General features: G+C 44.0%; 1 protein-coding gene across 1 annotated transcript in view; it reads right to left on the minus strand.

Annotated features, from left to right (window-relative positions):
* Window positions 1-19044, minus strand: part of LOC138185405 (uncharacterized) — a 251665-nt gene extending 232621 nt beyond the window's left edge. The window contains exons 1-2 of the mRNA XM_069124295.1: window positions 18888-19044; window positions 18092-18224 (exon numbers count right to left, since the gene is read on the minus strand). Coding sequence (XP_068980396.1) covers window positions 18092-18224; window positions 18888-18973 — 219 coding nt within the window. The 5' untranslated portion in view covers window positions 18974-19044. The remainder of the gene's footprint in view (window positions 1-18091; window positions 18225-18887) is intronic.
* Between the last annotated feature and the right edge of the window lie 5461 nt (window positions 19045-24505).

Here is a 24505-nt window from a genome sequence, read left to right on the forward strand (position 1 = left end):
GTACATTTCGTAAAATTATCGACCGTCGTCCGTGACATTCGAATAAAAATCTCTCCGAACCATCTCTGTAACCAACGTGGTTGCGCTCAACCGTGACAGACAAACCAGAATAATCGTTCCACGACACAGAGACGATGCGTCTAACCAGAAGGCAGTTTGCTCGGTTTCTATGCGCTTCTCTATTTGTCTGGTTGTTCGTTTTGGTGAAGGGCCGCGCCCCGGACAGCTGTGCTCGTTCTTTCAACTCCGATCCTCTTTTTTCTCCCGCTACATACTCTCGGCCGCGTTTCTTCCAGCTTCCTCTTTTTGCCACGATCCTCCTCTCACGCCTCGTCAGCCACTTCTTCGTCGATTTCCTGGCGACTACCGCGGGTCGACGTGATTACTTATGACTACTCGAGACGCGGCCAACCAAGAGAGGTGGGCACATGCTCCAGCTCCCCCACTTTAATCCATCCTCTTCGTCGTTCCTCGTAGGAAGATATTAGGGCTGTTAAGAGGCGGACTCCAGTTTATCGAGGCTGATCGATCATCGAGGCGACGACAAGGACAGGCTTGATTCCTCCGGTTTATAAGTTGGATTACTATCGACCACGAGATGTAATTTCCCGAGATGAATTTCAGCTTCCTTTCTGATATTGTTTATCGGATGTATGCACAAGCGTTGACCTTTTCGTTCAACCGTTCGTGTACGGTTACCTTTAATCGATACGTGTAATTTTCTGCCTTTCTGTGCAATTGTTTGGTCGCTGTCGATCTATCTGAAACGCCATCTTCGTGATCGATCGGTGACAACATTCTCGGAAAGCAGCGGTGAGAACGACGAGCGACGACGATAACGCTGAAGAAGTTCTTCCGCAAGCGTCGTACCCTCCAGATTCGACATCGATAGATTTTCACTTGTTCGGAATCCGAAGCTCGACGGAAAGTCGTAGAAAATGGGGCAGAACATTGCGAACGTTGATTTGTATTGTGTATAAATAGAAGAAAATCGCAAAGAAAAGGCTAAGACTTTTGCATACAACTAATAATATCGCCTGCTTCGTCCCTCGAAGCTACTCAAGCGATTCGCGTCTCAGGAAAATATTTTCCTACTTTTAAACAGCAAATTCTACGCATAGAGCACACACACACGCACATATTCCACCGATACTCTGTACCGACCATAGACATTTGTCCACCAGCAATTTTTGAAACCTGTGTGGAACATACAAGTCCCGTTAGTGACGAAAGGGATTAAGCTTCAGGCGATTCACGCTTGTTACAAATTTTTGTATCACTTTGGCGCCAGTGATCCTTAGTTAACCCGCATTCAACTGTACATGCTACACACCTGTCTACGTGTTGCAAGCAAATTTTCCAGCGGGAATGCACGCGTCTCCGACCGTGAAGACCGTTATCATGAAGCAGCGAGATTCAGTAACGATCCAGGTTTTCTTAGACGGCAGAGAGGAGAGGAACGCACAACAGGCGGCTCACAATCAACGGAAAGCATTTCAGGTATTAGCCCGAACACGTGGCACGTGGACCGTGTCGCTCGATCACATGGCAAGAAGTTAACTACCGCGGCACACCAGTCGCGGGGTAACAGGGAGAAAAAGAACAGCAAAAAGTTGTCGTTGCAGCCGACGATGAGCCTCTCTCAGAAGCTATTATACCGGAAGCTACCGACCGACGATTATGCGAAAGCGGAGGGGGCCGTGTACCGTTTTGTGTGGCACGCACGTCGAATCCTTGCATCGAGAATCTTAGGTACACGGAATCTTTCACCCTTTTAAGGAGGGGTGGTATTTTACTTTTCAAAGAAAGAACTCGCTTTGTACGGTTTCTTTTTTCGCAAGCGATTTTTATACTTTTTGCAATTTCATTCAATTATTTTCTGTGTAAAAATGGCCATGCCAATACGTATTCCTTCGATACGATCGTTTCTTCGAAGCAGGACATCGGCAAAATTCACGATAATTTTTTTTAAACCAAGCTTTCCATTAGCCGCGAGTTTCCTCGACATGATGGAACAACTTTTAACAGAACGCGAGATAAAAACTTGTTGGCAGCATGTGACGCGCACAAGTGCCAGTGTATCCATTTCTCGTAGGCTCGCTACATCCAGAAGAAACTTAATAGCCAACGTAGCTGTACTAAAATTGCTCGTGGAAATTACAATTTTCGCTGAACAGAAGCATGTACCGTTCTTTATCAATGAGCTCTACGACATCGATATCCAATCGTTTAAAAAAAAAAAAAAAAAACTCTTGTACTTGGTAATAATAATTAGAAGAGGCAAAACGATTTGGAATAGCGAAAAAAGAAAGAAAAAATAAAACTTCGAGGAAACAGGAAATCGTTCTTGCCATAGATATCCTGTTCGTGGAAAGCTGTAGTCCACGCAGCAGTGCCTTTCAATTATCTGCGCAAGGTGTGCTTGTATACTCAATGCATAGTAATTGACAGTAATGTGGACCGCTTAAAGCGCGTGCACGCGCTGGAGTAAATTAATCCGGACGCGAGTTGGCGTTGCGTCACGGAAATATTGTGACATTTAAACACCGTGAAAAATTGTTTCGCTGTAAGTAGAAATTAAGTGTGTACAGCGTAATTGAAGCTGTTGCACGAAAAACTACGAGTGCGTTGTAGTCGGCGCTTGGAGAAAAGATTCGTTGGACGTTCGTTTCCGTCGAGTGGCGACAAACTTATTTTTGCTTTTACGTAATTCCATAGGAAGAAACGAGAGAAAAAGTGGCGTGAAATAAAAATTGAAAGCCAGTGTTATTTTTGCACGGGATCGGTCATACAAAGTGGAAAAAGGGAGCCATTTCGTGCCACATCGATCCACGATTTACACTCCCAAGTTTTTTATAGCAGACCGATCTCACGAAAGGAGGAACGATTTCGAGCGCTGACTCGCAGTTCCAGGAAAAAAAGATCTCTCGTGACGAGCAGTTTAACGATCTCGCCTTGCCCCGAAATCGGTAAGGTCCGATCAAGTGGAGAAAGTGAACAAGGCGGCCGAGAGGAGATAAGGGGCCACCGACCAGAACGTTTGACGCGGCGAGCCTAATTGCGATCTCTCGATCTCTCGGTCGCCAAACAAGGAAGTCGCTACTGTCTTATTGGTCGGCGATCCCTCCTCTTGACTCTTCAATACACGAGCTTACACGCGTCACTCGATCAAACAGATTTCACGACCACGATTTCGCGCCGATATTACGCTTGAAACGATATAAGGTAAGATAGCGATACCACAACTGCGATATTTCTCGAGTATTTCAAGGATAGAGCGGTTTAGGTATTGCAGTAATTGTTGGAAAGATTTACGAGTTCCTGCAAAGACTACAAACTTTCTATCAAACAAAGCTTCTTGCGATTCGAGAATTCGATCGCGAGTTATTCGCAGATTTTCTTTGAAAGAAATCTTCAAATTTTTGTATCCATCAAACACGGACAAACTTTCCAATCCAAGTTGTTTCATCGTTTTTCCACAAGCATACACGTATCTGTATAATAGAATCGGCACGTTTAATTTCGATATCCAGATACAACTGACTCTGGTTTCCTAATTTACGATTTTAACGAGCGATTGAAGAAACGTAAACGCAAGAAAGCCATCGAATCGAATTCTCGCGGCCGCGTGTTTCCCTGGATCGCCGGCGTCGCCGCCGACCGGATAATTGCCGATGTCTGGATAACAAAAGCGTGTCAATAATTAATCGACGCTGAGAAGCGGAGATTAATCAATTTGGTTAACGCCACACGGCCGGGCGTGCGGTATCGTCGACAGAGCAGCTTCTCTTTTTCTCTCCTTCTCTCTTTCTTTCTTTTTCTTGTCTCTGTGTCTCGCCTTCGCGAACGTCGGTTCCCGCTCGTGTTAATTAACCCCATTGAGATCCCAGTTAAGATATCATTGTTCCGTGGCGAGTTCGCGTTTCGACGAGAAACAAAATCGCCAGGCCGCGGCCGCTCCACCTTCCCGCCAAGGGGACCAAATAAATCTTACCGCCAACCGGACCCGACTAATTTTTAAGATCTCCGTTTTCAATTGTAATTGCGCCGCGCCTGGCCACCGATAAATTATGGATCGACCGGTGTTTCGGCCAGAGTACACCATCTACGGGAAAAAAAGCTCGAAGACTTTCAGAGAGATCTCTACGTAGGAATGAGAAATTTGAGGAATAGTAGCCAACGATTTATCCGTCTTTCGAGAGATATTTAACAGTCGTATCGGAAATATTTTTAATTCGAGAATTTGTCGGATCGTTCTAGAAAAGTTTTCCGAATTTCTTTAAAAACAGAACACAAAGTGAACACAAAGTTTCCACAAAAATATAAGATAATCTTACATGACATAGGAAAAGATATAGTTAGACATGCGCTTTTCTTACGTTATTTTAATAAAAGTATCGATCGAAATTTTTCTGGTCTATCAAGAGCTTAATTGCCTTTCGAGTGGCCAGAGATCTAAAAAACGATCGCGTACGTCGTGCAACGATCGATTATCGTTATGGCGCGCGTAGCTCGTCAAACTAGAAGATTCAAACGAGTCGAGCGAGAAACTGGATCGCCCTGAACGCTATCTGTCACGGTCAATGATTCCAACGCGATTTCCGTGGTAGAGGCACGACAGTGAACAAACGATTCCTGATGTCCATCAACCGAGGAACACGGGAGAACTGGTGAAAGATTGGCTTGGTAAATCAGTTAAGGAAATCGTAACACTCTGTACATGATTGAGACGGTCAGAAGAGATCATGGTACAAGCTTCTACTTGATGCGTTGCGATATTATCACGCTAAAGAAGAATTTGTATACGATTCGTTTGTTTTAAAATTATCAAATCTAACATTTTTCCGTTAATTTATATCGACAATTATAATCCGTTTTTCTGAACGGTTGTAAACGCGTTGCATACGCAAGTATAATATATGAATATTTATAAAGTATAGATATTCCTAAAATAAAAGAAAGACGTTGTAGAGAAAGTCGAGGAACTTATGCAAATTCTAGTATAAAATATCTAATTTACAAGTATGCAAAACTATGTAAAATACAAGGATATTATGGAACTTTATGATTTATCGAAGAGATGAATTATGCAGCTTAGAAATGAATAACAAACAATTTATGCAGACGCGGAAATAAACAGTAAAAATGCAAGTAAATTAACGGCAGTAAAATCAGTGGATCGCCGTAGTCAGACCTAATGAAGGGAGATATAAACCATTGTTAATAGGTTTAGAAACACAGCTGTAAATTTAATATCCGTCGTTCTATCGAGAACCTTTCTAGCCGTTATCATGGACAATTTTTTATTTCACATCCATAAATGTTATTTTAATTCACTTGAATTTTGCGATATTAAGAAACCTTGCAAAATGATATCAAGCACAAACAAGGAATTAATATTTAATACATAGGCAAATAGCGTTTCGTAATTATATTTCAAAGGTTCGACGAAACGATAAATATATTTAGTCCATCAGCGAGTTCGAATCTCTCTATAATAATCGCTTATTTCTCTAACAATCAATTTCCTCGTTCGATTTCCCCGTTTTTCATTTTATAACAGCGCACAAAACGATACCACCGATTCGATCATCTTTCTTGCTATCGAGTTACGAGGAGGAACAGTTCTCCTCTGCGAGATCTCGAATTGTTCGCGATGATCCCATCGATAAGTAGCTGCCTACCTGTGAGAGCATCCAGGATCGATCGATCGTAATCACGAGAGCGTGTCGGCCAACAGGAGAGAAAAAAAGCTTGACGAAAGATTCCGTGGATCGTCAGGCTTCGGGGCTGGACAAAGGTTAACCGTGCTCGATTACACCTGGACGTTGCGTGAAATCATGCAGGTGTACGTACCGAACCACGGCTAATTAACAACCTAACGGTGACGAAGCCTGCATTAGCCGATCCTACGATCGACCTGCTTGCCTAAACTCGTGCTACAATCGTTAGCGTTCTAATAAAGAACCCAGAGAACCGTTTTCCAACTGAATTTATTACTCTTGAGTAAGAAGATAAAGTTTACTCTAATAATTCAGAATTTTCTAGGCCGATTACCCAAGGATACCGCGTGAATACGAAAGACATAAGAATAAGAAATAAGAAATTGTCGAGAATCTTCGTTTCTGTGAATTTATAATTCTGGAGAAAAGTTTAATAATAATTTCGATTCGTTTCCTTGGATCGTAGCAACGAATCTCGAAGAGTCAAGTTAATCTCGAAAATTACTTTGCATACAATTTTATAAGCAATCGCTTAAAGTTCAAGGGAGGTAGTCTGATATAATATATAGCTGAAACGAAGAACAACCTGTTGGATCCAAAAACAGAAATCTCTCTAAAACGAATGATAAATCCACGATGTAACTATTAACGTGGAAAAATTACGCGATTAATCTCGAAGCTAATTAAAAAGGCAGCCTAAGTACGGGATACGAAATTGGTTGACAGAGTATTGAATTTGGAAATTAGTGTGCCGTAAAGAACGAAAAATATTACTTATCGTGTTGAATACGAACTTCAATTAGTCGAACACCAAGTCGACTTCGTCTTCGGAGAAGTTATTCGAAGAACTTACAACTTACTACGCACTCATAAATCTACAGACTGTGAAGTCGTAATTTAAGACATTAAAATATAGCTACCACGATATCTTTCATAAATTTACGACTACCCTGACAAGTTAAACTATCTTTAACGCATCCTTTAAACACCGAAACATGTATTCTCGAATAATTCATCCGTTCAACCTTATACCACACGCCGAGTAATCTTCCTAGAATACCCTACTAATGATTATTGCTTCTTATTCTCTATTCCCTTCTCGTGAAACGAATAGACCCAAACGTTTCAGCTGTGGTGTATTTTGTTTGCAAGATATCATCCCCTTGTCGATGGCACAGCGATCAAAGTACCCGTATACAACGCTCCAGCTTTCTGACCAAGAGTTTGCGCTCGACCCCGTTTTCTATCAACGAAACCTCGGAAGTATATCTTTTTTCGAGAGACCGAGGACGAGCTTCCAGGAAACGCGCGTTCCACGTCCTGCCAGGTCCCTCGTGGCTGAGTGAAATTATTATGAGAGCCGGTTACGTATGTAAGAGGCAAGATGGTGTTCGCTCGCTTGTCGCCGCCCCGAGCAACTAACCTTCCTGTTGTTGCATGACCTGTGCCTTCTTCAGCATCTCCTCTCGGTTGCCCTCCTCACCCTCCGACCCGTCGAGGTTTCTCCGCTCTTTTTATCCTGCTTCTTCCTTGCAGCGGGCAAAGACATACGCCGAGCCGTGGCTGCCGCACGAAACGACGCTGTTTTATATATTGCAACACACGCACGATCACGAGGGAGACCGCTCGAAAGAGGAGCACGCCGGATAATTATTTCGAAACGAAGATGGCAGTTTGCCGCGTCGTATTTGTCGAGTAATTTCTGAAATAAATTCCCGTATGTACATTTCACTCGGACGTTACAAGTTTTCAGGTGCAGATTGTGTGAAATTGGCGCGATAAAGACGACGTGAAAATCGTGCGAGTCGAGAGATGGATACGTATACGCTGGATCGAACAACTGAAGATTCATCCCTTTACATCTGTACAGAAAAGTATTTAGAAATTTAGAAATTTGAAAGAATTGCGAGCTTGCGCTTCTTTACTAAAATACCACGAAGAGAACATTACACTTACCGTTAGCTAAGAAAATTCACCGTAAAAATATAAATCGGCCGAGTTGGATGAATACCACGAAAGAAGTAGAGACAGGGTTCGGTTTATGGTGGATTGGCATCATTGTTGTTCAGGAATATTTCATTGAGAGGCGCAAGTCCCTGTTGGTTCGGCGTAGCTCGTTCGAGAGGCTGGTTATTCGTTCGTCGATGTCATCGGTGCCTTGGGCAACTATATCCTTCTCGTACAGCTGACCTCGGTGGACCTTTAAGAAGCCCAACCCAGTCTACCAACCCACCGACCCAGCAAGCCCACCATTAGTAACCTACTACGTTACCACCGACGATCAAGACGATTTCGATTCTCTCGTTTCTGCTTGCGAGCAACAACGATGCATTAAAGTAATGATACGCCGCGTATAGAGAGAAAGGGGCCGCGTAAAAATACGTATTTTATTCCCGGGGGTAACCGTGCTCGTGTAGACTACTACTCGTTTTGCTAAAGAAATATTCCTTTTTTCTTTCTTTACTTTTTCTTTTTTCTTTTTTTTTTTTTTTTTTGTACGAGAGGCTAGTCGAATTTTAAAAACAAAGATTCGACATACGCATAGGAAAGGTGATAGGATTATAGGAAGATTATGAAGCAGATGCGTCTCGAGACTCGCCGAAGAAATGCCAATCTTTGGCAGTTCCGGCGAAGCTTTGTGCTAACTTGAAGCTAGCTTTTTAGTGGGTATGGCGACACCACCTGCCGAGTCCCACATAACCCGATGACACGGGTCACTGGGTATGCGTAACACATTTTCCCCTCCTCGCACAAAAAAAGAAAAAAAGGATTATAGGAAGAGGAAAGTTGGGAGCGCGAGCTTTGTCAGAACGAAGAAGATAAGAACGAAAAGACTTTGACACGGCAAGGGTGATATATGGAAGCTTAAAGCCAACACAGGAGCATAACAATTCATAAAACGTAATGGTATTAAATCAAGATTAGCCGCTAATAATCTAACGACTTTTTCATCCGTGTCACACCTTCTGAATTCACGCAATCCCATTCTCTCGAATCGTGGAATGGATTCGATCGTATATGGAATTCCAGTGGCATCCGGTCGTTTCCAAAATAAGTTAGCCATTCGATTATCTCGCATCACGAACGCCATTACCGGCGGCAGAACAGTCAAGCAAAAATACAGCATCGAGGCAACCATCGCGAAATACCAAGTGACGTATCTTTTTCTCACAAGCGGCGCACGTACGCGCATAATTCCGCGGGCAAACGTGTCTACCGGAAAAAAAGTCCTCCTCCACAGGCTCTTTTTTCTCTCGGTTTTCTCCTTTCTACGCGACACGCGTCCAAGCATAGGCGGACTTCGACACGGGGTTGACACGCGTTTCAAGGGAAACCGGATGGGAACAGCTTCGATCGGAGATCGAGAGCGTTATCGGACGTGTTTGCAGCTGTGGGCGTACTGGTCGCGTGTGCCTCGCTAAATGATTTGTGGAATGTTGAAATTATCAGAGAACGTACACATAGAGGCAAGCGAACGTGTACATAGAAACAGGCGAGCGTAATAGTCGTTGCTCTCGAATAGATCCAGCTCAGAGATTCTCAACTGGTTTCTGCTATCGATACTGGAATTCATTGGCTGTCACCGGACTTTTAAGAAGCCAAAGAATGACGTTCACGATGCTAAAGAAGTTAATTATCGCGACGATTGGTTATCTTTAGGATTAGTTTCATTCGAAATATGGGGTTGTTGCTTTCGCGTTAAAAGGAGGAACGATTAAAGTTCAGACAGATAGTAGTAGTTGAATAACACATTGAAATATTCCTGCCGCTAACGCGATACTAACTTCCAACCCGATGAAATCAACTAACCCAAAGATAAATCGGAAGAATTAAATTAGAAGGCATTGGTCGTAACGCTTTCATAAAAATTCCTTATACCGCTTTGTGACAGGAAAGAAGCGAAAAAGTTTTATCGAGGAGAGCAAGAAGTATATTAATAAATCCGTTGGAAGCGGATATCTTAATTATCTATGCGTGAAAAAGGTCTCCAAAGAAAGGTGGATGGGCGAGAAGTGGTAAAACTTGATTTCACGATTTCGCATAAATTATCGGCAAGGGTATCTCGCTCGGATCGCTTCGAGGCGATACGATGCAGAGAAAGGCCGCGAGAAGAGAAGCGCAGCAAAGGGAAATATTAATAATCCCATTCACGAGCCGTCCGACGTATCCCACGTCTTTATCCACGCGGAATTTGATAGCTTCGGGGAAGACTATATCGGCGGACACTTTTCCTCCACCCATCGTTCGACCCTTACACCCATCCGAAGGATTATCCCGTACCTTCGCGTTTTCGTATCTTCTCTCGGATCGTGTAGTTTTTCTCATTATGGTGTAAAAGAGTTTAGAAACCAAGCTCGTCTAAATTCACCATTTTTATACGAATCAGCGTCAAAATTCAAACGATTTGGTATAAGAATTTGTTGACAAGTTTAACAGTTTCGTAAATGCGTCGTTGATGGAACGATAAAAGGCGCGCGTGTTCCGATCCTAGTTACCGTAATTACCAAAATTGATTGACCAAAGCACAAGTAATAAATCCTACGATCTTCTCAAATTTCTCAACGCTTGCAACAACAAATTCAAACGAAACTAAGCGCGCTACAGCTGAACGCGAAGAGCCGAGCAACCATAGATGAATCGATGAGCCACTCGAGGAAACAAACGCGGAAGACAAACGATTCGCATTCCCTCGGCTACTTGGCGATATCTCAGTTCCTAGAAACTATTGGAGTCGCTGGTTCGTACGCTAAAACGGCGATCGATCATCGCGTACGAGCCGTAAAGAAAGATCGAGCAAGGGAATAATTCCGTTGGCTCGGTGAGACTCGATATCTTAATTCCTCGAAGGTGCTGAAGGGGTCACGTTACGAGCGGCACAGCCGTGCACGGACGGCAGAGTGCGCAACGCTCTTGGTTCCTGGTTCTTGATCCAGAAGAGGAGAGGCCGGACGTAACTGACAACGACTAATGGTCGAGCTGAGGCTCACGAAGGGTACGAGATAAAGCTGGCCGGACAAGGGTAAGCCGTTTTCTCGTTTGCACGCGGCCACGAGGGCGTTTCGCGCTACGAATCCATCGCTACACGTTGCCTCTCCCGATACTTCCTACTCCAGGGGATTCGTCGATACGCCGTTCCAAGAATTAAACGTTCGCTCTTTCCAAGGATTTAGAAAATTTTAAGGTAACTGAGATTCCGCTTCATCGTGACTTTGCTTCCAGTTAATCGAGAATCTGATTCGTCGCGTTAATACGTGGTATATCGTTTCGAAAAAACTCGGGATTTCCAGCTAATTTCACCTCGGTAACGAGAAACTGGTGAAAAAACTGCGGCGCTAATCTAATAATTCCAACGCGTTCTCAAATTCAAATCCACGCCTATCTACACGCTTTAAAAGGAGCGCAAAACATCTGCCCTTCTTGCTCGCAAAGAAAATAGCGTGACCAAAAGCCTGGACCGCAGCATCTGCGTAACAATAGCGATGAGAAAGCGCGCATTTCGTATTAAGACAACATCCCGCTGTCATCCGCGGCTTCCGCGTCCAGAATGCGGCGGTTGGTCGGTTTTTGTTCGATCCCGGCGATTCTCTGGCCCGATAACGCGTATATCCGAGTAGCCATCAGAGGGCCACGATAGCCACCATCTAGAGCAGCATCCGTTACACAGTCGAGGCCAGCATCCATTATCCGTGAGCCTCGTTTCACCCGTGTATTGTATTCCATCGTTGCTTCCTGGCTGCGTTCTGCGTTCCCTCGTCGCCACGCACGGTCTTTATTAATGTCTTTATTCGCGTGCCCCGTGAAGTAATAACTTGGTCCAGCTCTGCTCCAGCCCTCGGATAAGTCACGCTTTACGTCGATCACGCGTGCAACTCGTAACCGGCTCGCTTTCGCTCGGCTAATTGCGCTCATCGTCGCAGAAGCAACGCGAGGTTCTGGAAATTGGATCGCGGTGGACGCGTGGGTGGCGGCATTAATCAACTCGGCACCGCGAGCGGCGATTTAAACGAGCGTCCACGACCTCGTTGAGGATGCTAGAGCACTTTCGCGGTGATTTGTAATGCACGAGTGGAGCATCAACGATTTGACGGGAGAATGAGCCAGAGGAAAGGCTTGGAAGAGTTTAGCGCTGTTTTACGCCAAGTGTAACGACGCGACGAGAGATTTAGATTGCACGAGCAACGCTAACTCGAAGGGAGGATAACGAGAGTTTTGTAATATTTACAGTACCGCTGCCATTGTTACGTTATACGTCCTCCGTATCGATGGACTAGCAAATTAATTTTAATTCGCAGCGGCTTGCCAAAGTATTCGAGCAATTACTACGAGTCGTGACTGCGTACGAAGGGGCTGTGTATCGTCTAGGAACGATAAGAGCGAGGTAAAAATACAGGGGACACGGGTTTCGAATGAGTTACAAATTTTCCCAAATCGTATCTTTCTATTCTGACGTTGGTGCAATGGATACGATGCTCTGTACAGGCCATGTACGCGGTAGGAAAGTGCAGAAGGCACGTTCACCGGGCAATCAATGAACGATTATCGTAATTACGCTTGCGATTAACGGTTCGAGCACGGTTTTGCCTCCTTCACGCCCGCAACCGTGAGCTCGTGTTCTTTTAAGCCTGACGAGGGAGACTTTCTAATACCTGGACGATCCTGACATTACGAACTACCAGGCGATTCGCGCAAATTGTCTCAGAAAAAGATCGTGTGTTAACGAGTTTTTGCAGAAACTTCTTTCCCTCTAAATATCGCCGGAAATGTTATCGCATTATCGCGATTTATGACGAGTCAGATATATATTTACGAAAGCAGAATCCTTGGGATTCGATAATCCGAGGTAATGAATTTTCTCCGGACATTCGAAATTCGAAACGTTTGTCGTAAGAAAACCAACTCGTAATAGTTTCCAGAAAATTGTTCGAGTATAATGGAAGAAAGAAACGCACTCTGATACGTTCATATTCCATGCTAAAATGTCGTAATTTTCCAAATTATCCATTTAACGTTACAAAAATCATAAATGTAACTTAAGCTTCGAGTATGAAGACATACCGTTTTAATAACACACTATATTTCTTTCCATTCTAACCATTATCGTAATTCCTCCGCTATTTCATCCAATCTCTCGCTGCTATAACTGTGAAATCTTTAGCGTAATATTTTATTAAAATTCGCATCATTTCGCTTCTGGAAACTGTACTTTTCCAATAGATTCAATATTCGTCAATTTTTCGCTCGTTAAACATATACGATTTCCCCTCTCTTTTCTTCGTTTTCTTTCATATTTCTTTTCTCGTGCTTAGCCTTCCGGTTCTACAGCTCCGTCCAGGGAGCTTCGATTCTTTCCTCCCCTCCCTTCCTCCTCTTCTAGCCACATTTACAGGCGCCTCTATCATTAGGCGCAATAACTTACGTCGACATTACGATGCTAACGAGGACTCGTTGCAGAAGCCACCGTCGTTATTTACAACTTTATATTTTTATTATCGAAGGCAAATAGTCAGGCCAGTTCAACGTGGGACACGTTTTCAGAGGACTAATCTCGCGGCTACTTGTTCAGGGGCCGCGTTTCCGGTTCTCTCGCCGCCAACATCTACCAGCTTCGACATTCGTTTGACGTCCGGTTATACAACGCGAACGCTAATTACACCGGTGCGATATTAATTTGCACGTGTAACATCTTACACATGTAATATCGTAACGTAGCGACGCGCGACACCGGGATATATAAAGATCGATTAAACGCTCGACCCTGCTCAATTTCCTGTGTGTACGACGGGTTTGCACTACGAGTTACGAGGTTCGCATTTACAATGTGTCTGTAGAAGAGCGAGATAAGTCTACCAGTTTCGTGGATTAGCGTTGGATCGTTCGATGATCCAATTCCATCGAAAACGACGCTAACTATCCAAAAAGCAGCGATTAAAATAAACATCGAATAGAAATTTTCGCTCTAGATACGACCGAATCGATCTCCCTTCGCGTCCCTATTCACCGAAGCGCGTCACTGTGATTCTCGTTAGCGCGCGCTATAAATTCACCGCGGTCTCTAAACCATCTGCGAATTAGCACGCGAAAGAGTGGCCGTCGTAGGTTGTCGGCAACTGTGCGTCACTTCCGATCTAACAATGCTGATAAAGCCAATTACAATGGAGACGCAAGAACGGACGGAGGCACGCCGCCGGAAACCGGCGAGTTTCGTGGCCGGCTCAGCGGCCGAGCACGACGCAGAAATAATGAAAAGCCGAGCGATAAATAATGTATTGGAACCGCGGGAGGCGTATAACTCATTCCACGAGAATATAACCCTTGCATCGACCTCGCTCCGGCTCTTTCCTCTCCGTCTCTTTTCTTCTTCTTTCTTCTCGACTTCAAACTTTTCTTCTTCTCCTTTTTCTTCTTCTTCTTCTTCTTCTCTCGTTTCCTTTTCCTCTCTCTCTCCGTTGCCCCGGACGGTAGGATTCTCCAGCTGCCATAAATCCGAGCGCTACCATCCGAGGCTCTAATTGCATTATAAATTGTGCATGCGCCTGCACATCCTGGCGAGCGCGCAGCGCAACGCGCTACCCCTACCGCCGCGTGTCGAATCACCGCTTCCAGGATGCTGCCTGGATGAAGCCAGGAGAAGACCCCGGCTTCGACCTCGAGAATACGTTTCCGCGCCGCGGAGATTCAATTTCTTCTCGCGGATCGACGTGCCGAGCTCACGGGCTTCAGCAGCCGGCTGCTGCCTCCGAGAGGCTTAAAGGCGCTACAGAGGCGTTCCGAGGCAGATCGTTATCGTGGGTGTTCCAAGTGAAAGTTTTAGCGAGACTGTGAGACACGATCTTGCTTGCGTGGAGAAGAAATTGTTCGACGAAAGATAATGCTTCATTTTAGATTTCCAGATCCTCGCTGAAAGTAGAAGCGATACAATTCGCGCAACTCCTACGAAATTATACGCTTTTCCGTATACCAAAAGAAGCATCTCTAACGACGAGTGTGCATGTTAACGGTACCGAACCTATAAAACACTTTGTCTGAAACGAGCTTCGTTCCAAGGGAAACGCGGACCGCTCCCGCGCAATTGACAGTGCAATTGGAATTGGAATCGCCGCTAATGACGCGCGAATCTATCTTTGTGGATCATCACTGACTCCTTATTTGGAGACACGCGTTAGGACGCTGTTTCCGAGCGAATAGGAAAAGAAAAGCAAAGAGTGGAATTATTCAGAAACGAGAAGAATCTGATGTCGTCGAGCGGGCAATCAAAATGATCTGATGACATACTGCTGATGAGTAGACTGCTCCGTATGTTGGGTAAGGTAATGGAGCTCTGATGTTTTGCCGACAGAAGGAGAATTTTTATCCCGTTGAAATTCTAGGCAAACGCAATTTCCATTGCAGCGCAGCCGTCCTCTTTCTTTTCAACATTGCAATGGCTTAATTTTTATATAAAAATAATTGTTTAAGAAATGCCAATTTTGAATTACGATTCATCGACGAATTATAATTACAAACAAAACCATGGTCCCCTTTAACAGCGGAACTTTAACTTAAATAAACCAGCGCCGAATAAAAGAACGTTCTAAATCCAAGATTACCAATTCATCGAAAGAATCTGCGAAACGATCCGACCCACGAAGCTGCTCAACTTGGGTCAATGTGGCCACGAAACGGCGAAACAGGATTGAAAACGGCGAAACCGCAAGAGCTTCGAGACGTGATTAATCGTCGCGGATCAGATAAGCCCGCGGGCAACCAAATTGCCGCGGGTCCACGAAATTACTCTGGCCGGGGTTTCGCGAAAGGTCGACAAACCAATCAAGCCATACGAAACGAGCTCCGTAAACCGAACAAAATCTCGATGACCCGACCGATTCCGTCCGAAGAAAGAGAAACGCAGAACGAAAGAGAAAGAGCAAGAGTAAGAGTAAGAGGAGCAAGGAGAAACGTCTTTACGGAGAGTCGGTAAGCGTGGAAGGAAAAGAAAGAGAAAGAAAAGGATAAAGAGGAAGAGGAAGAGAAAGAGAAAGAAAGAAAGAAAGAAAGGACTCGCTCGAATACGGTGAGATGCTCGCGGTCTTGAATGAATCCCATTCCCGAGGCACCAGGCTGCATCCCTGTTGCACTCCTAGGCAGCCAAGCTCAATGGGCAGATCGTTAGATAGGATCGGTGGCCGGGACCAGCTCTATAAATCCTCCGCGGGCACAATTATGTGGGGGATATAAGGATTATTGTTACCGACCGAGAGTCGAAGCGGCGTAGCTTTCGTATGGCCGCGCACGGCCGCGGGGATTACCCTCATAAATATATTCAGAGGCCATTATGCGAGCCCGGGGACGTTGATAACGTAATAATGAGGGCGTGGGCTAATGAGACGCGCGCTGAAAACTCATCCCGTAATCGTGATTGACGTTCGGATCTTTCCTGCCAGTTTCTTTTCCATTCTACTTACTTACTGGCTAATACACTTCTCTCTGCAGCTTCGATCGAATTGGTGAACGTATTTTAAGCTATTATTCCTTGATGAATCCATTTACGTGCATCGTTTCAGTTTTTTAGCGTATTACGACAAAATTTATGTTAATTGCTTGAGAGTGGAGAGACGCTACGGTTACGAAGATAAAAGATCGGCATCGTGCGAGGAAAATACGAAAGCAATAGTTTCTGCATCTTGAGATAATGAACAAAACTTTGAACCATCTGTTTAATCAGAATATAAGAATCTACGGCCTCGGTGCAAGTTACGTTTGGATCGATCGAAGATTAGATATTAATTGTAATTTGTTGGAAATTCCCTTCATTTTTCCTTTCACGCGTCAATCAAACACGACGATTTTCACTCGACCAACTCGCGCTAAGCTTCGCTCCGAACAACATAGAAGACTCGAAGAAACCATTACAAGAACTGTGAAAAAAAAAGAAAGAAAAAGAAGAAGAATTTAATAACAGTGGCGCGATAAATCAACCCCCGAGAGCCAAATTTTCCATCGCCACGGCGCGCTCCGCTCCCCATTAACGTTATTACCCGTCAAAGCCGCGCAATCGTTTGCAACAGTTCAAACACAATTAACTCCTTAACATCCAGCAAATTAATCACCGGTCCAAAATACTTCAACGTCCGAATCCAATTACTACCGGTGTTTCGCGATGGCCGGCCCGTAATAATGCCGAGTCGCCTAATACACGTTCGCGGTGGACGAATCATTACAAGTAACGAGCACGCCTATGCTATAAGCTCGAAGAATGATGACCACGTCGTGTAACGATAATAAATAATCGGTGAAATATCAAGCAACGAAACGCGAAACGATTCGTTCTCCCCGATAGCGTGGCCGCGCGCGATTCTCTCTTTCTCGAAGGGAAGAGGAAAGAAGAATCTCGACGAGAGGGAAAAGAGAGGAGAATCGCTGCGGACTACGGTGATGTCTTCATCCCAGGTAATTAGAGGCAAGGATGCACATAAGCAGGACGTTATTTCTACGGTGAAACGGATGTCCCCATCCCCTTAGGCCTTTCCTGCAGCCGTGGCCTCGTCGTCCACTTGTCGGCGGTCGCGTACCGGTCCAATCGAAACGTGGGGTGGGATAAAGAGATCTTTGATTGTAAATAGATACGAGGACGAAAGGTTCGACGAGAATCTCGATTGATGGATGAAGAGAGTGAGTAGATATCGTCTGACGCAATGGCGATGGGAATTTCTAGACTGACTGTGTGCCGATGGTGTTTCAAGGTACGTGTATGCTACTGGGCTGCCCGTGGTCAGAAAGCTTTGTGTTCTTTCATCGATATAAATGTATTCTTCTACTTGGAAGTATATTTCATTTGGCGTATATTATGAATTTTAAGTTCAGTCTAAGCGATTCTTTTATCCCGAAATCTAACAGGACGATCTAAAAATTGTGGAAGTATTCTCTAATTATGGTAGCGTGAAACGCGATGATGATACGGAGAGTTATTAAACTAATAATAAAAATATAGGCCAATGTGAACGTCGAAGTTATAACGGTACGACAAAATAAAACACAGTTTAAATAATCATTCAGGAATGACTAAAATACAAAGATCAAGTATGCGCTATCGTAGATCGATAACACTCCATGTCGTATTTATTAGACGCAAGTGCTACTTTGCATTCGCGATACCGTATTTACTTACTGAGTTTATGTTATGTATTTTTAGTATTGTCACGCCCATCAAACGAAGAAACAACATCTTGTAACACTCGATACGTTTCGTCGCACATTCCACGTTTTGTTTACACAACAAAAGGAAATGGAGCACGCAGAAACTATTTTTCTATCTTAAATTCTAATTCCTATCGATGCTAATATAGTTAAACCGTAAAAAAAGAGATAAATCAATAGCGTTGTTCACTCACCATTGTAAAGTCTGCTTTTGCAGGTGCGTAGATGCTCGATAATGGAGGTGAGGGGTCTGCGGCCACTACCGCTGCCACCCCCACAGCTCCAAGGGGAGTCACGCTCCGGGCCGTCCGCCAGGTTGTCACGATCCTGGAAGGCAGAAGAAAAAAGCAGAAGATTAGACGAAGACGGGCAAAGGATGACGGAAATACACTGGTTTCTACCATTTCCCACGCATCGCCGCAAAGCGCATGGTGATTCAAGTATACGAGCAATGGGATTCTTGTCGACTACGGTAATGAGGCTAAAGTGAAGCAGAGTTGTGAGAGGATCGTGATATTTCGAAAAGTAATCGAATCAAAAGGTAAGAAAATTGATTTGAATTGAAATTTTATCTAACGGATCAAATAAGAAATGCAATTCGATTGTATGTGATTTATGATTCTACGTAATTCTATTCTTTATGAAATCACAATGTTAATTTAATAGTGGGCATTGGCATTGTGTAATATAATTTGCGTGTAATCGTTTCATTCGAATATCGAGTAATTTTATGCATAAATGGGTGAAGTAGATATCAACAAGAACGTTTGTCAGGTTGTTCTCGAAATTGAATTTAAAAAATAATAAAATTTAGTAACAACGATAGCATCATGGTAATAACAACGTATGGAATAAGGAAAAAATTGAAATTAAAAAGAGACGTTTCTCTTGTATGTTGCATAGAACATAAATTCAGTTAATTACTACGTTGCAAATCGTAAAATCAACATCTAAGATTATTGTAATAAGGAAAATATAAATATCACTTACGCTCTTTTAATCTTAATTTCCTCCGTAATATAAAATACGACGCACAGACGTAATTCCGTTGCAGCTTGACCAATATGTAACGCCATACTGAATAAAATTTCGTTCTAGAACGCAGTTCTATACGACGACAAATATAATTACGCATAAACTCGACTTCCCCGTGCCACGGTCGAAATCAAACTGAATACTACAATGTATACACAAAGCCTCGAACGATCGACCTTCTCACCGCGCCGTACAAGACACATTTCAAAGCGCGACTAATTGACGAATACACATTTGGTACTATATTGGGTTGTCCGAAAAGTTTCTTTCGTTTCATAGGATGATAATAGATGAACAACAATTTCTGTTTTATATTATTTTATTGAATCAGGTGTGATCGTTTCGTTCTATTTCTATTATTACGTTCGTGCATAATTGAATAAACTAATATAAAACAAAAAACATTGTGCGTCTGTTATTTCCTTATAAAACGAAAGAAACTTTACGGACAACCTGATGTTATATATTAGAAAATGGAAGTGTTTATTTCTCGTACAAGTTTTTGGCCACTCTTTGTTTCATATACAGAATCGTTTTGCTAGAAGAGTGATTCGATTAAGGAAAGTAAATTTTTTACTTTGGCATAAAAAGCCGAAATCAAAACATTATAAATTAGTGAGTTACTTAGCTCTTTTCCTTCTTTTAATTTAACCGATCGTCTCTGGATCTAAGAATGGCTAATAAAATATTGTAATTTCAGTAGAATTTCTGGACGTGTCATTCTCTTAGCAAATCAACGTGTATTTTTTAAGCCTTTTTGAAGGAAAACTCTTCTATTTAAATTGGAGAAAGATGCATTCGTTTGAATTAACAACGATGTCGCGTGGGGATTCAGAAACCACGCGGTGAGAGCATATTTATGATAGAAAAGAATTCCATAAAATAGATAACGGATTACGCCTGTTAAGGCCACGCTGGTCTTAAATCTTCCCGAAACCGCTTACATCTCGAATCACCATAAAAATGTATTTACAAAACCACAAGGTGCCTTGTCCTAGAATCGAGGTTTAGCTTTTCCAGCGACGATGAGTTTAATCGAATCCTCGAAACCGTTAATCCCGCTGAATCAGCCGTTTACATCTTTTCCCTAGCCCTCCATATATACTTGTCACCTTTATTTTCTGGTATAGTTTATCGCAGAGTATAAGAGCCAGGAAACATGTTACGTGTAATTTCCACAAAAAGATCGTAACTTTCTTAAATACGAAATATCCTAATATCACGCCAAGTATAAGAATCCTACTCAACAGGATACTCGATCGTGGCCAACTCTTTCAATTCATAAAACGTAGAAACATAAAATTCGGTCGAACGCGTCGAAACGGAAAGGCGACGAAGAAGAAGAAGAAGAAGAAGAGAAACAAAGGAGGAAAAAGTGATCTACGTATCTCTGAGATATTTCACAGCTGAACGACATACATCAACGAGAACAAAATCGACTCTGTACAGTCGGATAATGTCGCTCGCGGACCGAACAGGCGAAGTACTCTTGTTCGACGAGCGGACTCGATCCGCTCCGGACTTATGGTTAGGTCGGCTTACAACCGGATCGGATCGATTCCCCGTGACACGTATGGCGGTGTCGCCCGTGCATTATAGAGCCCGGGCGTCTCTCGATCGCTCCAACCTTCTTCTTTTCCTTCTTCTTCTCCTTCTTCCTCCTCTCCTCCACCTGGACACTGGCCTCGGAGTTTAGAATTCCCCCTTCAAGATCGTAATACCCAACGCGACGACCACGACCAGCGGACCAGTCGACGAAGACGAAGACGAAGACGACGACGACGACGACGACGACGAACTGGACGACGAAGTTCGAGAGTAGGAAGGACCGTTACCGAGAAGTCGTTAAGCCTCGTCGTTAAGTCGATTATCCGCAGCCCTTGACGACGAGGATTCAGGCATCGAGTTTCCGCGCTTCAGGCCACGTTTATCGGCTGGCGAACGTGTCACGGGCTCGAAGCGCTATCCAGGATCCCACCCGGGGACCGTTGGCGGGATCCAGTTTTATCGATCGTGTTACGATAAAACGCGGATCGGTGCCCCGCTCGTCCAGGCCTGGCGTTAATCTGTACGCGCGTCGCATACGCGCCGATTTATGAGGGCCAGAACGGGAATTTGTCGATCGGTAACGTACGACGCTTGTCGGGAACTATACGTGTATGCAGGTACAACGAGCGCGCGGACATCGTGTTGGATGATTCATGGTGGCGCGTATGCCTGTGCTTCGCCTGGTATAATGCGGCGTCATTATCAGTTGCTCGGGCAGAGGCGGCGTTTTTAATCGAATGTTTTTAAACGAGATTCTGCGATACAGTGGGATCGGCAGGGTACAAGCGGTGGAAGATGCCGGTTTTCGGGTAATGAGAAAGGTGTCGATTACGAGGCTCGTTTTGTTATATAGGCGGCGAAATTGAAGTACTCTGGGCCAAAGAAAATTGTGCTTGATAACGTGGTTCTTCCGTTGGTGTCGTAGCACGTCGATTTACGACATTACGCGTATAAATATAGCGAACAAGATTCTTTAAAGGAATCCTATCTTCCAACGGGAGTCTCGGTTTAACAAAACAAAAAAGCTTTCGATGTTTTGCAAAGCACCGAAGGAACAAGACTCCTCTTCGGGATAAATATCGAAATATTTGTGTATATATATATATCCTGTGATAAATTTGTAGTAGTGGCGTTAAAGGGGAGAAAAGAAAGAAGGCCGAAGACGAGGCTGACTTATACCACCTGTCTTTCTTACGGTACCACTCGAGCTGTAATTGCCGAAGAGAGTCGGTCGTAATCGTGGCCGCTGTCCCGTGGCAGTCGTCGTTGTCCTCCTCATCGTCGACGACGACGGCGACAAGGGTCGAGACTCTTCGAGGAAACTAAGCGGCGCGCAACAAGCGGCTTCGTTCAAGTGGCATAGAGTGTCATCAGCGGTTTGCAACGGCGACGACAACGGCCGACAGTTTTCGCGGGAAGGTTCGAGTCCACGTCGACGGACGTGGCATGTTTGCTATCACGAAACCGGCGCACTCGACAGAGGAAAAGGTTTGTCCAGGTTGTTCCTCGCCCTCTCGAGACATCCTGCCGTTAATAGCGAAGAGGAACCAACGCGGTCTCTCCCTACCTGGGACGAGCTATGTCGAGCGTAGCCACTCGTGAAAATGATAGAGACGCGCACGATGTGTCTCGAAAGTCCTTTCCGGGAAGAATCCGGTCGAAGGAGCTTCGTAGCGTACGATCGTTCTAAAATGAGACCCTTCGCTGCCAAGTAACTAAGAATAAGAGATTTGAACGCTGTGTCAAGGGTGACACGGCAAACTATAATGGGAAATTTTTGTATTCGCTCCGTCAGTCTTCGCGAATACTTGGATTTCAATCATGTTGATGTTCACTGATAGAATAACGAGTGGATGAATTTGTAATAGAAAAATATATTGAAATAAATAAAAGTATACGTATAAATATAATGTAAACAATGATAGGGAGCACGTTTATATATTTACAGCAAAGAACATTACCAAAAAGTTAAGCTCGTAGCTCTAGCTGAAGGTCACAAGAAATCTACGTATAGCTCTTTTGTTTGTAGATCTTGTAACCCAATACGTAATTTATATTCAAGGGCACAATAATATGGACCTCTCCTTATTTAGAATTTTTTGTTTCACTAAATTCTATTCTCTCCGTAAGAGCGGTCTCCAGGCCACGGATATACAAAAAGTAAAGACGTAGAGTTTTTCTTGAAGTAATTACTTCAACAGATCATTTTAGTGGCGAGTAAAAATGGTGGTAAGTAAACGAAGAAAGTGTCCTGTCGAGCAGTGATAATTAGACTAGAAAGATACCGCGAAAGATATTAAGCGATAACTTTTTGTACAATCTTGCTGAACCTATTCGACTATATAGGAAAATATTTGATATGCGTAGAATCGTCTATTTGCTGACCTTGAATATATACCATTTTCTCGCGCGTAATCTGTTTAAAGGGAACAAGAGGAACCGAGGGCTATTCGAGGAATAAGATTGTCTTGAACAACCTTTGTCGGGTACGGACAAGAATCTTATTAGAGGGACAAAAGGGTGCGATTAATTAAAGGACGAAGCAAACAAGCATAGGGTCTTTGATCTTTGCACGTGGAAAACATATCTTAACATTTGAATTTTCGTCGCAGTGGGAGCCATCCCGGTCTCAAATGAGCGCTCGTTCTTCAAATACGTACCTGAAGAACACCCGCTGGTAACATCCGCGAACCACGTAGATGCAGCGTGTTCTGTTGCAACGAAAAACTCCCAGCGCGTATCTCTTCGCGTTGCAAAGAATTATGAACACGCAGCTTCGGACAGATAGTTAAAGCATATACCCCCGAGATTTTCCTCGTAAGCTCGCTCTACCAAGGGACAAAGGCTTCGCTATACTCTTCCTCTCGCAACCCTACGTCGATCGCAAGACCAATAATGTATTTGGATCGTACTATGTTATACGAAGCTCGACTCTTTTAAAGAAGTTCAAAATGATAGGGCAATTTCTGTGAAAAATTGCCAATTAGTCATTTCGGCTGCGCCAATAATTCCAGCAGTCGACTCGTCGGTTTCCAACGGTCGGAGATCGTACAACATACTTAGATGGTAGATAGTGTGATTCGTTAATTCTATTTATTTGTGTAAATAAATATATATCCTCGTAAAAATTCGAAGTGAAGCAATCATTCGTAAAAGTATCTATCGCACGGTTGCTTTCATCGAATCCCATACAGAGCAGCTACGCAAACCAGCAGCCAAGCGCCAAGCTTCCATATCCGAGAGAGACACACGCTCCTAACAATTACCATCGGCCTCTTCTGGAAGCTAGATCATGGTGGTGTAAATCGACGGCCACGAATCGGTAGCTCGTGTGTTTGGGTTGGTTTAGAGCGATTAGCGGGCAGCGTGTAACCGAGGAAACCTTTCCGCGAAAGCCGCGCGCGGCTACACGGTTATATCGGTATCGAGGACCCCCCGTGCACGTCTACGAGCCGCCGGTATGTCGACACGGCATTGTGCGGCTGATCCTCTGGAATCGGCATGTAATTAGCTGGCCCGGTAGGCTACCAGCTGGTCGACGAGTGGCGCACGCTAATGTGCCTCTAATGTCGTCAGTCGTCCGTCCCGCCTTGCCCCTTTACGGCTCTCTGCTCGACCGGCCTCACGCTTTTAGAGCTCCCATGCAACACGCGCCATCTCTACACGTACGTACGTACGCTCCCTTTCCGTGCTTTACTGCTCTCTACCGTTTGATCTGCCAGCTCGTGTTACGAGCCTCGTTTTGCCAATTTTTTTCTACCGATTTTTAAACCGAGTGACGTACACAGTCTTTCGATGTTGCCTTGGAATTCTTCTGGAAGAATCGAAAGATAGTTAGATAGTCCTACTTTGCGGAAGACTGGCTTCGTTAACATAGGTTCGATCGGAGTTTAGAAGTTTCGATTCGTTGAAAAGTACGTTGGAAGAAATCCCAGTTACTTACGCAGGAACTTATGAAATCGGTGTTTGATTCGTTTACGGAGAATTTTATTTACGCTGGAATGTTCGGTGCAGTCATGGATAAA

The sequence above is a fragment of the Bombus flavifrons genome, chromosome 12 (genome assembly GCF_040668555.2).
Source record: "Bombus flavifrons isolate JBK064 chromosome 12, iyBomFlav1_principal, whole genome shotgun sequence".
Taxonomy (NCBI): Eukaryota; Metazoa; Arthropoda; class Insecta; order Hymenoptera; family Apidae; genus Bombus; species Bombus flavifrons.